Source organism: Lynx rufus, unplaced genomic scaffold (assembly GCF_022079265.1).
Source record: "Lynx rufus isolate CCGP_SWC_20201006 ecotype Redwood Valley unplaced genomic scaffold, mLynRuf1.p SCAF_6, whole genome shotgun sequence".
Classification (NCBI taxonomy): domain Eukaryota; kingdom Metazoa; phylum Chordata; class Mammalia; order Carnivora; family Felidae; genus Lynx; species Lynx rufus.
This window is the reverse complement of record NW_025814878.1, coordinates 25,013,927-25,029,560: the sequence shown is the minus strand read 5'-3', so window position 1 is coordinate 25,029,560 and position 15,634 is coordinate 25,013,927. Positions and strand designations below refer to the sequence as shown.

Below are 15,634 nucleotides of genomic sequence, written 5' to 3'. Positions count from 1 at the left end.
AAAAAAAATTAAAAAGAAGTGGAGCCTGAAGATGGGACTGAATTGCTGCAATCTCATGGTCAATCTTGAATGGCTGACGAGTCGCTTCTTAGGGAAGAGCCAAGAAGGTGGTTTCCTGAGATGGAGTCTACTCTTGGTGAAGATGCCGTGAAGATTGTTGAAGTGACCAACAGAGGATTTAGAATATTACATGAATTTAGCTGATAATGCAGTAGGTTTAATGGATTGAGAGGACTGACTTCAATTTTGAAAGAAGTTCCACAGTGGCTACCTACTATAGGGAATGCATCACCTACTATAGGGAAATCGTTCATGAAAGGAAGATCCGATCCATGTGGCAAACTTTATTGTCTTAAAGAAATTGCCGCAGTCACCCCAATCTTCACCCCAACTGCTTGATTCTGATCAGTCAGCAGCCATCAACATGGAGGCAGAACCTTCCATGTTCTCCTTTTCCTTTCCGCCAGCAAAAAGATTGACTTGCTGAAAGCTCAGATGGTTAACATTTTTTAGCAATAAAGTACTTTTAAAATAAGGTTTATACGTTGATGATTTTAGATATAATGCTGTTGTATAAGTAATAGACTATAGTATGGTGTAAACATAACTTATATGCACTGAGAAACCAGAACGTTTATTTGACTTGCTTTATTGAGTTACCCGCTTCATCATGGTGGTCTAGAACCAAACCCACGCTATCACCTGTAGTCTTTGATGCAATTTGTCTTAAAAGCCAGGAGGTGGCGGTGTTTTCCAAGTAATGCCTTAAGGTTGCAGTTTGTGAGGGTTACTGAAGTAATGTTTTTGAATATACCACTGAAAAGTCAGAGAACCTAAAACACACAATGTGTTCTTATCCATAAAATCATTGAGTGAGGAAGAAGCTGCTTCAGCCTCTATGAGGAATTTTTTCTAAGACTATTTAAAAGTTTTTATTGAGATACAATTGACATATAATATGTTTCAGGTATACAACTTAATGATTTAAAATATATATATATATGTATATAGGTGTGTATATGTGTATATATATGTGTGTGTGTGCGTGTGTGTGTGTATATATATATATATATGAATTGCAAAATAACCACCACACTATGTCATTAGCATCTGTCACCACACATAGTTACACATTTATTTTCTTGTGATGAGATCTACTCTCTTAGCTTTCAAATATACCATATGGTAGTAATAACTCTAGTCGCCAAGCTGTACATTATCTCTCCAGGACTTACTGGTTTTATAACTGGAAGTTTGTGCTTTTGGCCACAACTGTAATGGACTTAATAAGAAGCTAGAAATATGATAGTTCCTGAAGGTAGGGCAAGGGCAGTTTTGAATTCTGCTTTTTATTAGGAGGAAATATTTGACAACTCATAGTAGGCATACTTGGAGCACAGGACGAAACACCTGATTAAACCATGCCTTAATGTTAGGCCCTGTGCAGTGAGAAAGTCATTGATAATTCTATTTAAATCAAAATAGAGTTAACTGTGCTTTTCATATATATGTTGTTTTTCTCTAATATATACGTTATTTTTCTATACTGTACAAAGATTCTAATATTTATGTTGTTTTTCTATACTATACAAAAAAATTGAAGAAATTAACTTTTTAATATTCCTATATGAAAAAACTATTGGAATCTTTTACATTTCAAAACTTGGAGTTGAATTTTTCTTTTATTTCTACCATGTTTGCTTTTTTAGTTATATTATTTCTACTTTCATTTACCATTTTCTTCCTTCTATTTTGTGGTTGTCATTTACTTGATTTCTTGGATCGAATGCTGAAGTCATTTATATTTGTCCTATACTTGATTTCTTGGATCGAATGCTTAAGTCGTTTATATTTGTTTTCTTTTTTATGGCTGAGAAGTATTCCATTTTGTATATATACCACATCTTTTTTTATCCATTCACCCATCAGTGGACGTTTAGGTTACTTCCATAGCTTGGCTATTGTAAATAATACTGTGATGAATGTAGGGGTGCATATATCTTTTCAAATTAATGTTTCCCCTTTCTTCAGATGACTGTCCAAAAGTGGAATTGTTGGATCGTTTTTAATTTTTTGAGGAGCCTCCATACTGTTTTCCACAGTAGCTGCACCAGTTTACATTCCCACCAACAGTGAACAAGCTTTCCCTTCTCTCCACATCCTCACCAGCGCCTGTTATTGTGTGTCTTTTTGTTAACAACCATTCTAACACATGTGCAGTGATCTCTCGTTGTGGTTTTGATTTGCTTTTCCCTGATGATTAGCGATGTTGATTGAGTATCTTTTCATGTGCCTGTTGGCTATCTGTATGCCTTCTTTGGGAAAATGTCTCTTCAGTTCCTCTACCCATTTTTTAATCAGATTGTTCGTTGTTTTTGCTATTGAGTTATAAGAGTTCTTTTTATTTTCTGGATATTTACATCTTACTGAGTATATGATTTGCAGCAATTTTCTCGCATTCAGTAGGCTGCCTTTCATGTTGTTTGCTGTGCAGAAGCTTTTTAGTTTGATGTATCGCTCGCTTGTTTTTGCTTTTGTTGCCTTTGCTTTTAAAGTTGGATCCAGAAATTCAGTGCGAAGACTGGTGGTATCATGGAGCTTACCACCCGTTTTCTTCTAGTTTTATAGTTCCAGGTTTTACATTCAAGTCTTTAATCCATTTTGTGTTATTTTTACGTGTGGTGCAAGATAGGAGTGTAGTTTTATTCTTTTGAATGTGGCTGCCCGGCTTTCTCAGCACCACTTCTTGAAGAGACTGTCTGTTCACCATTGTGTGTGCTTGCCTCCTTATTCATACATCGGTTGACTGAACGTGCATGGGTTTATTTTGAGCTCTCTATTCTGTTCTGATCTCTATTACTATAGCTTTGTAATATAGTTTGAAATCGGAGTCCAGCTTTGTTCTTTCTCAAGATTGCTCGTGTGGTTCCATACAAATTTTCGGATTGTTCTATTTCTGTGAAAATACCATTGGGATTTTGATAGGGATCGCATTGAATCTCTAGATTGCTTTGAGTGGTATGGACATTTTAACTATTAATTCTTTCAATCGATGAGCATGTAATATACATTTACTTGTTTTTCATTTTCTTTCATCAGTGTCTTACAGTTTTCAGTGTACAGGTCTTTCATCTCCTTGTTTAAATTTATTCCTAGGTATTTTGTTCTTTTTGATGCAATTATAAATTGAGTTTTTAAAATTTCTCTTTCTGATAGTTTGTTGTTAGTATATAGAAACAGAACAGATTTTATATATTGATTTTGTACTTTGCAGCTTTTCCTGAATTCATTTATTAGTTATAAAAGTGTTTTTGGTGGAGTCTTTAGGGTTTTCTATATATAAAATCATGCCATCCACAAAAAGTGACAATTTTACTTTTTCCCTTTCCAATTTGGATGCATTGTCTTTTTCTTGCCTAACTGTTCTGGCTAGGATTTCCAATATTGTGCTGAATGCAAGTGGTGAGAGTGGGCATCCTTGACTTGTTCCGGATCTCCGAGGAAAAGCTTTCAGCTTTTCACCATTGAGTATGATGTTAGCTGTGGGGTGAATCTTTATTAATATCCAGCACTGCTTTCTTGTTTTACAAGATAGCTAAATTGACTGCAAGTGGGTTTTTTGTTTGTTTGTAATGCTTCAGAAATGTGGAGTCTTTCGTGTAGGATGCCTCACTCTTTTTTTTTTAATGTTTTTTTTTTTTTTTAACATTTATTTATTTTTGAGACAGAGAGAGACAGAGCATGAACGGGGGAGGGGCAGAGAGAGGGAGACACAGAATCAGAAACAGGCTCCAGGCTCTGAGCTGTCAGCACAGAGCCCGACGCGGGGCTCGAACTAACGGACCGCGAGATCATGACCTGAGCCGAAGTGGGCCACTTAACCGACTGAGCCACCCAGGCGCCCCGCCTGATTCTTTTTTAAGTACTGACTCCATATTCTGTCCTTGATTTAAAACGTATTAAAGCAATAGTGTTTTCTGAGGCTGCTTGCCAGGTTCTATTCATCTAAAATATGAACATTGAGTAACTTAGGATGAACTGCGCCTGTGATCTCATTTTTAGAGTTTAAGTTACTAAAGTACAGGCACAATTGTATTAATTTCAAGTCTTCTTTGCAGTCACCGAGATTTGCTTTATACCTACTTTCTTGACTTATTTTTACCCTACATATTGTCCTGGTATTCTCGCCTTAATTTGTTTTAACTTGTTTTAATGTAAAAAACAAAATCTGTGTGAAACAGTAGATTTGACAGTTTCTTCACACGAGTTTCTTTTTAAGTAGTGCTTTCTGTAGCCTGTCTCTTGGGATGTGCATCCATTAGGATTAGGCTTGGCTGCACATGACAGAAATTCAGCAGGTGAGGGCCTTGAGATGGAAATAGATTTTTCTCCCACCTTCATCAAGTCTGGAATTAGGAAGTACAGGGGTAATAAGGAATTCCATTGGATTAGGGACTCGGGCTTGCTCTGTCTTACTGTTCCACTGCCCTTATCTCATAGTCTCATGATCAGATGGCTACTTGAGCTCCCAATTCTTACATCTAAAGTCCAGGCAATAAAAGTGAAGAAGGGTAGGAAGGCAAAAGGGGTCTTGGCTGGCTTAGTCTGGTCACTCTAAGCAATCTTTTCTTCGCAAAAGATACAAAACCATTTCATTTTACATTTCGTTAATCGTGACAGGATCGTGTGGCCCCTTGGCTCTACCTGTTCCCAGGGAGCCTTGAAAGTATGGATAGTATTTTATTTCTCCCAGACACCTGGGTTCTGTTCACTGTGCAGGAAGGGTGGAACGGATGTTGGGGTATGCAGCTAAGAGCCTCTTTACCTCAGTTATTTCATAGTTTTTACAGGAAAACAGAAAACCTGGTGAGGTCTATATGGCTCAGCATCTGGGCTATAATATAATCATGAGAAATGGTAGTAAGAGATCTCTGCTTATTGATTATTTTATCCATATTAACTGTCATTTTTGTGTTATTATTGCCAAATATGTATGCTAAGTACTTTGTATACACTCTGTATAATCCCCACAACACGTTCTAGTAGGACACTATATGCCATGCCACAAATGAGAAAACCGAGGCACAGATAGATTGCATACCTTTTTCAGGTTCTCGCACCTGGTGTGTGGTGAGTCAGGATATTGATCCTGCTGTTTAAGATCAGTGTTGATAAAACCGCCTCCATCCTCTTTAGTAATCCGTCTACTTGTATATGCACTGCTACTCCTGCCCCATCCCTTGTACGTAAAAATTACTTGAGTTGACTTAGAGATACACAGAAAACGACAAAACAAGGAGATAAGCAGATTGAAGGGAACATAAAAGTCAGAAATTGGTGAAGCGGAGATACAGGTGGTGCACAGAACCGAAGGCTCCATCGTCCTAGAGAGGTGCCACAGGTCTGGTCTGACTTGTGTTCTGTCAGATCCCAAACAGCAGGAAAACAAGCTTGAATTTTCTTTATCGGGACCCTTGGCATCTTCGTTGTTTTAGTCATACGATAATTTGAATCCTTACAAAGAATACTAGTTTATCACATTGTAGCTGCAAGGGATCCCCAAGATCATTACAATGGTATTGTTACTGTTTTCTGGTATTCTCTCTGTGTGTTAGGTGAACTAAATTACCATTACTTGTTTTTTTTTTTTTTTTAATTTTTTTTTTTTCAACATTTATTTATTTTTGGGACAGAGAGAGACAGAGCATGAACGGGGGAGAGGCAGAGAGAGAGAGGGAGACACAGAATCGGAAACAGGCTCCAGGCTCTGAGCCATCAGCCCAGAGCCCGACGCGGGGCTCGAACTCACGGACCGCGAGATCGTGACCTGGCTGAAGTCGGACACTTAACCGACTGCGCCACCCAGGCGCCCTACCATTACTTGTTTTTTAAGATGTGGAAACCTGGTCAGAATTTTCTAACTGGAAATGGGTCATATGCTTACTGGTAAAAACTGGGGCTCTTTTTTGTTGGTTCATTTATAGAAATGCTCGTATCATAGTTTTAAAAGGATACAGACCTTGAAAGGCTGTGATCCTGACGAAAATGGTGTGCTATTTGTGAGAGCTTCTTCCTACACTCATAGACTCGTGAGCTCCTTGATGACAAAAGATTTTGCCTTATTCATTTTTTTCCTGGTGTCCTCAGTGCATAGAAGGTATTCAGTAAGTGAATAATGAATGGCTGACTAGTAAATGAGAAAAATCTATTAATATTATAATTAATATTTCTGCTTCTTTAAACAGGTAAGTCAGTTACCTAAAACAGAGGAAAGACAGGTCATCCTTCTTTTCGCCCTGGCAAGTTGTATGAGGCGGGGTACAGTACCACTAATGATTGGACATTGGGACCACAAAGTCCCACCCTTAAACTTGGTGTGTTTGGAGAATTGCCCTAATTATGATACACCTGAAACATAGTGGTTGTAAAGGGAAGTAGCAGGAGAGAAGTCTGGTAGGCTCCTGGCACGTAAATGTTACTTATTAATTGTAAGGCATAAAAGGTCCGGATTTTGAAAGATTCTGTACGACATGTTTGTTATCTTTTTAAAAATGACATTTTTAGTGAGGAAAAGAAGGGACATGATTTGGTTTGAGTCACATTTGAAAACTAAATAGTGTAATTCATTTCTTATATTTGAATTTTCAAGACTATTTATGAAAAATAAATTAACAGGATATTTAAGTGTAATTACTTTATTTTGTTTTCTTTCTCAGGATGTGATCTTCGTGGTGGGAAGCTCAGTTTTTAAACTACCCCAATGGATGCAGACAGTGATGTTGCATTGGACATTCTAATTACAAATGTAGTCTGTGTTTTTAGAACAAGATGCCATTTGAACTTAAGGAAGATTGCTTTGGAGGGAGCAAATGTAATTTATAAGCGTGATGTTGGAGTAAGTATCTAAATTTTGGCGTGTGGGCTACATAGACTGGTTTTGTAGTGCTATAAATGATATACTAAAATATATTCACTTACCGATAGTTTAAGAGCACCTTACCATGTGCCGGCTGTACTCAGTACAATACGGAGCCCCCTCCTGCTCCCATGAAGCCCCCTCCTGCTCCCATGAAGTGCCAACTTTTGCATATACACATCTCGAAGTCTTAGCAAAGAATTCACAGGCTACTAGACATTTTTTTCTCTTAATGTCTTTTAACTGAAGAAGGGGACATCTGTACAGTGGTGTATACTTAATTCAAATATAATTTTTTAGTTGCATGAATGATGCATGATACGAATGAGGTCCTAATACATATGTTGTGATTTTTGTAGTATGTTGTCATACCCCTCTTTATTTAGCTAAAATAAAATAGTTGGTATTCTTAGTAACACATTGCTGAAAATAATATGATTCATATCCTAACCTGGATACTTTCAATTTTAGTTTTTGTTAGACCTCTACTCTTTAAAATAAAAGCATTGATAACTTGCCTTTAACCTTATTGAAGATTAACGTTAGAAGTGACAATACGTGTTCATTGGATTTTGTAAACCACATGATGTTGAGATGTGTATCTTATACATTTATTATGAAAATTATGAATGTATGTGAAGGCTCCAAGCTCTAAAAATTAGGTGCCAGTATACCTCAGTAAATTTAGTTCTTAGTACTACAAACTAAGGGGAATTGAATTCAATTAAAACTTAATAGTGACACAATTAAAGATTTTCAAGTTCATCAGCAATGCCATTGTCACCTAAATAAAGGAAGGAACATGTCCGCTGAAGAAGGTTAGCGAGTAAAAGGCCTCGTGCTGCTTTGGATCTTGTGTGCGCCATGGGACAGGGAAGTCATTTTTCCTAGGAAGATGAACTGAAAAGGCTGAGTTGATGGTAAGCAGGTGGTGAAAGGCACTTAAGTGCAGAATAAACTCAGTTTAGTGTTTCCCAGCCACTTGTGTGTGAAATTTTATACTATCTTTTAGTTCAGATTTTATTTTGACTCTTTGGGAAATTTTATCCTTCCAGATTTAATAGCTTTGATAATAGGTGGGTAATACGGCATATGACAGAGAAAGGGCAAAACTCAAAATGCCAACGGAAGTTTGAAGGAGAAACGTCTGATTCATATGCTATCGTAATCAGTATACATTTACTTCTCTTATGCACAATGGGCATATAATTAATATTTTCATAAATGAAAAACTACAATGAAAATTTAAATTTGTTGTTCTCTTGGACCTTCGTCCTTGACCGACTTATGCTCATTCTGTAGATAATTTCATTCAAACCCACAGCTTTAAATGGCTCTCATATCTAAGGAATCTAAAATTACATCTCCAGCTCCACCGTTTCCCCTGCATTCAAGATTTGTGTATTGAACTTGAACATGTAGTAGGCATCTCAACTGTAAGGTACAGAAAGTAGCGATGAGTACCATGAAGCAGAATAAAGCAAGGTAGGAGGTGGGGCGCGACAAAGGGACGGGTGCATTGATGGAGTGGTCAGGGAAGGCCTCTCTGACATCTGGTGAGAGACTTGAATGAAGTGAGAATATTGAGGGAAGAACATTCCGGATGACAGTAACAATTACTGCAAAACCCCTGAGGTGTGAACAGGTTTGGCATGTTTAAGGATCCATTTATGTGGATTGCGAATTGCAAATTCCAGTTATGTAACCGGCGGGGAATGAGAGTTGGAAAGTGTACAGACTCGTGGCGTATTGATTTCAAGTATATAGTAAGAGGTTTATGCAGACCTTGTATTTTTGATTAATTGAATGTCCTTTTGGATTAATATGTTCTTTGTGTTCGGTATGGAGCTCGATTTCCGAATGGATGATTTGGAGAACAGTTATTTATTTCAGATGTGGGTAAGCGTCGAGTAGTCAACTTGTATTAAAATGGCCACGTAGAGCAGCACCGTAAGTGAAAATTAATATTTAATGTGTAATCAGGTTTTGGGTTTTGTGTGTGTGTGTGTGTGTTGTTTTTTGCAGAAAGTATTAATGAAGCTTAGAAAACCTAGAATCACAGCTACAATTTGGTCCTCAGGAAAAATTATTTGCACTGGAGCAACAAGGTAAACTTTCCTTGGACTTTTTAATGTTTCCTTTGTACAAGGGGAGGACGTTTTCCTGGACTTAAAATCATGTGTGTAGTTTGTCATGTTTGTCAGTATAAAGTTTATTTCCTGTGTGACTGATAATCTTTTCGTTTCCTTAAAACCGTAGTGAAGAAGAAGCAAAATTTGGTGCCAGACGTTTAGCCCGCAGTCTGCAGAAACTAGGTTTTCAGGTAATGTTTTCAAAAAAACATCCAAACTGCAAATATGAAAGGATTTAGTTTGTAAAGGTAAACTTTTTAATTTAATAGACGGAAGAAATCACACAAAAACTTCCTCACGATTGGCCTTTTTCTTACCGTCCTTCAGTACAAAAATTACGCGGTGAGCTTACCCACGTGAGTCCTTGCAAGGATCCTGGCTTTTTCACTGCCCCCTTTCTCAGAGACGCTTGTTACCTTACACGTGACCTGCCTTTTCAGCTCTTCAGGTTGTTCACTCCTCACACACACACACCAAGTCATGTTTTTGATGACCCCAAGAGTAGTTTGTCAGGATGATGAGTAGGGAGTAGGGCCCCGCGTTCAAAAAGTTGAAGCGCATTTGTTTTTATTTGTAGATAGCTATCACATAAATTATAAAGAAGAAAAAAGATATTAGAATGGAACTTGCCTAGATCTATACATTTTATGGCTAAGAGTAAACAGTGTTCCTACATTTTATGGTTAGTGACAGCATTACCATTGTAACAGGAAATTGTGATTATTTAAAAATATGTAGAACTGACTGAATCTGTGCTTGAGAAATAACGGCATTTGCTGGTGTAAGCTGAAAAGGATTCACGTGAATAACTAATACTAAGTATACACCTGTGTATAAGAACTCAGAAAAGGCTGCATTTTGTAAAATCAATCAGCTGTATTAAAAATGACATGAATCCTGGGGCACCTGGGTGGCTCAGTCGGTTGAGCGTCCGGCTCTTGACTTCAGCTCAGCTCGTGGTTGATGAGTTTGAGCCCCACATCGTGCTCTCTGCTGTCAGTGTAGAGCCCGCTTCAGATCCTCTGTCTCCTGCCCCTCCCCGACTTGCGCTCTCTCAAAAATAAACATTTAAAAAAAAATAGCGTAAGTCCAAAACAAAATGCACAGTGTTTGAAAACGGACATTGTAAGATTGGCCTGCTGGGTTAGATCCACAGTTTAGTCCACAGAAAGTGCATACTGGTTGGTGGGTTCTTACTTGTAAAGTGACCATCACTGGGAGGTTAACTTTATCAAATACCATTTTATGGAGGCATACATTTGGTAAAATTGCTGTGTAGTATGGACTTGTTATGTCACTTGCAAATGATGAGTCAACGAAAGAAAAATAAAGATGTGCTGTGGTCCCTGAAGAGATGGGCCCAGGCTGTGTGGAATTCAAATGAGCAGTGGTGGGAAGTTGAGTTTCTCTGTGTCTTCCTCAGTCTTCCCTGAGGTGGAAGATACTAGAAAGGCGCCGGGGTACTGATGGTGGGAGAGGGGGAGGGTTGGTGCTTAAGAAAAGTGGCAGTATTGAGAGACGTGACTGATGGTGGGGCCACTTTGGACAGCGTAGTGACTTTCATCAGCTGCCTTGTGCAGGTACTCCGATGGAAGATAGTTAACCCAGAATTGTGGTTTTACTGGGAACGTTTCAAAAGATAATAAACTGCTCCATTTAAGTTATTGGTAGGAGTGGCTGAAGTTACTTTTCAGCCTTGGACCTTGTCTGATTATAACATTAGATGTGTTGAGAAAAATCCCAGTTAAAAACACCATTTTCTCACTCTACCCTCCCGGAAGAAAACGTCTAACTAAACTCGCAGAAAGGTCATTTTACCTTACTCCTATAAGCAAAAGTCTGACCTTTCAGAGCTCAGTGTACACGCAGTACTCAGTATTGACTCAGCGTATACTCAGTGTTTACTTATTTAAGTGGCAACTTCCATTTTGACTCTTGAGAAGGATAACTCTGCTTTAATTTTTATAATCACTATTCTTTCTCCTGTCCCAGCAGATTAAATATCCCACTTAAAGTTTAAAAAAATACAAGATAAGATTCAAAAGACCCAGATGTTTTAATCTTGCAAATCTCTCAAGTTTTTTTTTAATTTTTTGATGAAGTTTTTGACCTTTTTCTTTAATTACAGTGGGCCCTTGAACAACACAGGTTTGAACTGTGCGGATCCACTTATGTACAGATGTTTTTTGATAAATATAGTACAGTGCCATGTATGTATTCTCTCTACCTTATGACTTTCTTAATAACATTTTCTTTTCTCTAGCTTTATTGTCAGAATACAGTATATAATATGTATACAAAATACGTGTTAATCGACTGTTTATGTTATGGGTAAGGCTTCCAGTCAATCGTAGGCTATTAGTAGTTGAGTTTGAGGAGTCAGAAGTTATGCGTGGAATTTTGACTGGCAGGGGCACTAATCCCTGCATTGTTCAAGGGTCACCTGTATGGTAGTAAGAAGTCACTGAAAACTAAATCAGTTCGTCAGGTGTTGTTTTTCTTTCTAGTTTGTTCTTACTTTTAAGGATTGAAACAGTTGTTTATAGTTTCCCTGATGAACAATTTCTATTTTCTGCTGAGCAATTTTTTTGTTGCAAAATAATTCATTGAGTTGTACTTCTCTCCTGAAGGTAATATTTACAGATTTTAAGGTCGTTAACGTTTTGGCGGTGTGTAATATGCCATTTGAAATCCGTTTGCCAGAATTCACAAAGAACAATAGACCTCATGCCAGGTAGGTCTTCGAAGAATCAGGACAACTTACCAAATTTGTAATTGTTTGTCAGCCTATAAATATTTATATTAATTGTGCTTTTTTTTTTTTTTTGTACAGTTATGAACCTGAACTTCATCCTGCTGTGTGCTATCGGATAAAATCTCTAAGAGCTACGTTACAGATTTTTTCAACGGGAAGTATCACAGTAACAGGTATTTTATGATACTGAAAGCAAGCGTATGGCCAATTATGGTTTGAATGAAGTGCTTATATCCAAATATAAATATTGTCTCATTGTCCCCCTTCAGTCACTTCTGCCCTTCAAAGGGAACCAGTCTCCTGACTTTTAAAACTGTAGTTTAATTTTCCCTGCTTTTTCTACTAGTTTTAAGTCTTATACATACTATTTTGGGTCAGTGTTCTTTCATTCATTATTATCTAGTGAGATTCATTCGTATTATTCCATGTAGTTGTAGATTCATGACCTAAGCCAAAATCAAGAGTCAGACGCTTAACCCACTGAGCCACACAGGCACCCTAAGAGAAATCCACTTCATAAACTTCATAGAGGTTTTACCTAAGCAAAATACTCATATATCACTGGTGCCTATTTATCACGTCTTATGTGTATTTTGTTATGTATCTTCTGAGTCCTAAGTATTTAGAAGGGGTGGTTTCAAAGACCAGGCATAGATGTCAAAGGATCACATTAGCACACAGGATGGTTTTTAAAAGTACTGTGCGTATAAATTGTACGGAGACATCACTTGAGAGTTAGGCAAGTGATTCAGGAAATTTCTGACTAAATTGGATTCAGGAAAATTTCTTTGGTGTCCTTGAATTTTTCTTTTTATTCCTTTAGTCCTTAAGAGAAAATACACGTTACCAACACCTTTAGACTCTGAACAAGTAAGTTTTAGTTTTGACTCATTCTATGGGTTTTCACATCTTCCTTGGAGACTTTTAAAACCTACTGCCAGGGTCATGCCGAAATCTTAAAATGGAGTGTGGGGGAACAAATCCATGTGTTCCCTTCTTTCAACTGCCTCTTCCTACATTTTGGAGCCTAGGCCTCTGCAGAGCCCCAAAATCTGTTGAGAAGTCCCCATTAAGTGTAGAGTTTATGATGCATAGGTAAAATCTACATTTGAGTTAATAGGTAACTAAACAACATCACAAACTGAAGACAGTTAGGTTGATTAGTATACGTTATATATTTACATCTGGAACATCCTATGAAATGTTAACAATTCAGTGAACAGATACTGAGTGGTTCCCATAGGCAAAGCACTATCCTATGTGGGGGAAGGGAGAGGAATCAGGAAAGAGCAGACCCTGATAGCACGTGGTCAGTACCTTCAGAGAGTTCATAGTGGGTACAATATGTGTGTTTTTAAGATCTTTCAAAAGAGTTAAGCGTATGTTAGTGAAACCATTTTTATTAAAATGTTTTATGAAAATATTTGGTCTTTTTTTATGTTTCCTTTTATCTATTCAAATGGAATATTAAATTTTTTAAAAACTAGTTATTCCTAGCATTATATGGATTAATTCATATGTAGTGTTACCTCATTCCCGTGTGTGTGTGTGTGTGTGTGTGTGTGTGTGTGTGTGTGTTTGTGCGCGTGCGCACGTGTGCGTGCACGTGCACGCGCCCCTATTGACTGAGTGAACTGTGAGGATGAATGGCCATGTTAGTAATAAACGTGGGGGTGGGTAGTGAGTGCTAATCTGCGGGACGTTTTAGACCAGTTAGCTAGTCACAGCCCTCTGATTTCCCAGAACTTTGGAAGCAGGCTTGTTGTACTTCACTGGGTTCCTCAGCACTCCTGTGAGCGTCAGAGGCGGCCTAACCAAAGCCAGACTACAGCGACCAAGAGGATAGTGCCCAAAATGTCTACTCCCGTTTATCATTCCTTCCTTTAATCAGTATCTCACATCGCTTCTTATTCTCCTTCACGGCAGTCTGTGTGTGGTTTTTATGTACACTGTCTTCACCCTGGGGCCCGAAAACAAGACGAATCACATCATTGGTGTTTCAGATTGCCTTGAACTGTTCAGAAAGAATTTTATTCTCTTGGTTTTTGCTGTGACCGTCTGACTATGTAAAGTGTAGATCTTTTTAAAAACAACCCCATATATTTTCAGTTCTGGGAAATCCGCGTTCCTGGCGCTCTTCTCACCCCTTCCTCTCTCTGTTGTGTTTGGTACAGGGCCCAACGTAAAGGCTGTTGCTACTGCTGTGGAACAGATTTACCCGTTTGTGTTTGAAAGCAGGAAAGAAATTTTATAATTCATCGCTTAATTGGTTAGAATCCCTAACTGAGCACCTTTTAAAACCTGCTGCACATTGGACTCAAAACAAAAGGAAAACTGGACCAACAGTAATTGAGGAAATAGACTCTTTTATTCATTCACGGCTACAGTGTAAGCTCCAGGCCCTTTGGATTTTATTTCAGACCTTGCTGTAATATAAAAAGGAAGTTTACAAGACATGACATTGCTGCTTTTACAAAAGGACATTCTATTTATTTTCGCAGTAATTCTCATGTCCCCGAAAGCAGAGCTGTCACAGTGTGCACTACCTTAAATTGTTCTGTTGTTGTCATTAGTTTTTTCCAGTTTGAGCTAATGTGTTTTATTTGTGAATAGTCTTTTACATTTTTGTATGCTGAATATGGGCACCAAAGAACCTGTAAAAGTTATCTTTTTCAATTGAATGTGCACAAATAAAAGTTTGGAAAAGATCTCTCTTCATATCCATTCTGTAACTTTTATTCCCCATTTTCTATTTTAACAAAAATTGTATTCACAATTCTTTTTTCTTTTTGATCTATGCAAGCTTAGACTTTTGCTAAAAGTGTGTTGGCTTCTTTTTGAAGTGTATTTTGTAAACATATATATGCCACGTGTGTATAGTATCTTTTAATGCTCTGTTACCAAATATCAAATAGGCAATTTTTTCTTGCAGATTAGAAATAAAAATATGTGTATAAATTCTAGGGAATGAACCGGAGTAGAACTTTATAGATTAAGCATAATGTTTTATGTTGCTAATTTAATATGATAGAAAATGTTAAATATCTTTTAAAAGTTACAGAATTGTAGTTTTAAAAAGCAAAACCTCTTACCTATGAGATGGATGTGAGAAAGAAGCTGTGATGGGTTGTACCTCGTATGTACTTCTGTGATTCTGGTAAGACTCAACTCTAGTTGTAGGAAAATAGTAATCTGAGGTTGGTGTTCGAGGCTATACTAAGAGTCTTGTCAGAAGTTGATACGTTGTGCTGTTTTAACAAGAAGTGCCCACAAGCTGCCTCTGTGCCACAGTATAATTATAATACAGTTCAACTTGAACTTGAAAGCCATTTTGCAAGACATGTCTTTCCCCTTGCTGTGTCTTATTTAATGGAGCTGAAGAGTGACTGCCTATCCAGTATTTGGGATTGCTCCTCTTAAAATGACAATAAATGTGCATGTGTGAAACATTGGCTCTCTGGCTCACCCGCGTGAGCCCTGGGATGGTGGCGTGCGAATCAGGCTGCAGTTGTGCTCTACCCCTGGGGTGAGGAATTCGGTAGAACCAACAGTAATTTCAAATGGAAGTGAGGTTGAGTGGAGAGTGCAATTAGCTTCTCAGTAGAAACCTACTAGAGACAGTATTCCAACACAATCCTCCACGAAAACCTGAATTTCCAAAACGTTTTGAAAGCTTCATGAGAAATGGCCGCGTCCTAACCTGCATATTCGAGTCCATTTTCCTCACCATCTCATAAAGTCTCCCAAACCTCACTTACGTCCTGCACTGAACAACACACGTTATTTTAGATTTATTTTTATCTTCTTTCCTCTCGATGCCTTTCCCTACTG

The 15,634-nt window shown here is 37.8% G+C and overlaps 1 protein-coding gene across 1 annotated transcript in view; it reads left to right on the top strand.

Annotated features, from left to right (window-relative positions):
• The window catches only part of TBPL1 (TATA-box binding protein like 1), a 35,152-nt gene extending 20,024 nt beyond the window's left edge, over positions 1–15,128 (top strand). Inside the window, exons 2-7 of the mRNA XM_047101563.1 lie at positions 6,717–6,895; positions 8,942–9,024; positions 9,176–9,239; positions 11,679–11,782; positions 11,882–11,976; positions 13,978–15,128. Coding sequence (XP_046957519.1) covers positions 6,761–6,895; positions 8,942–9,024; positions 9,176–9,239; positions 11,679–11,782; positions 11,882–11,976; positions 13,978–14,057 — 561 coding nt within the window. The 5' untranslated portion in view covers positions 6,717–6,760 and the 3' untranslated portion in view covers positions 14,058–15,128. The remainder of the gene's footprint in view (positions 1–6,716; positions 6,896–8,941; positions 9,025–9,175; positions 9,240–11,678; positions 11,783–11,881; positions 11,977–13,977) is intronic.
• The last annotated feature ends 506 nt before the right edge of the window (positions 15,129–15,634 follow it).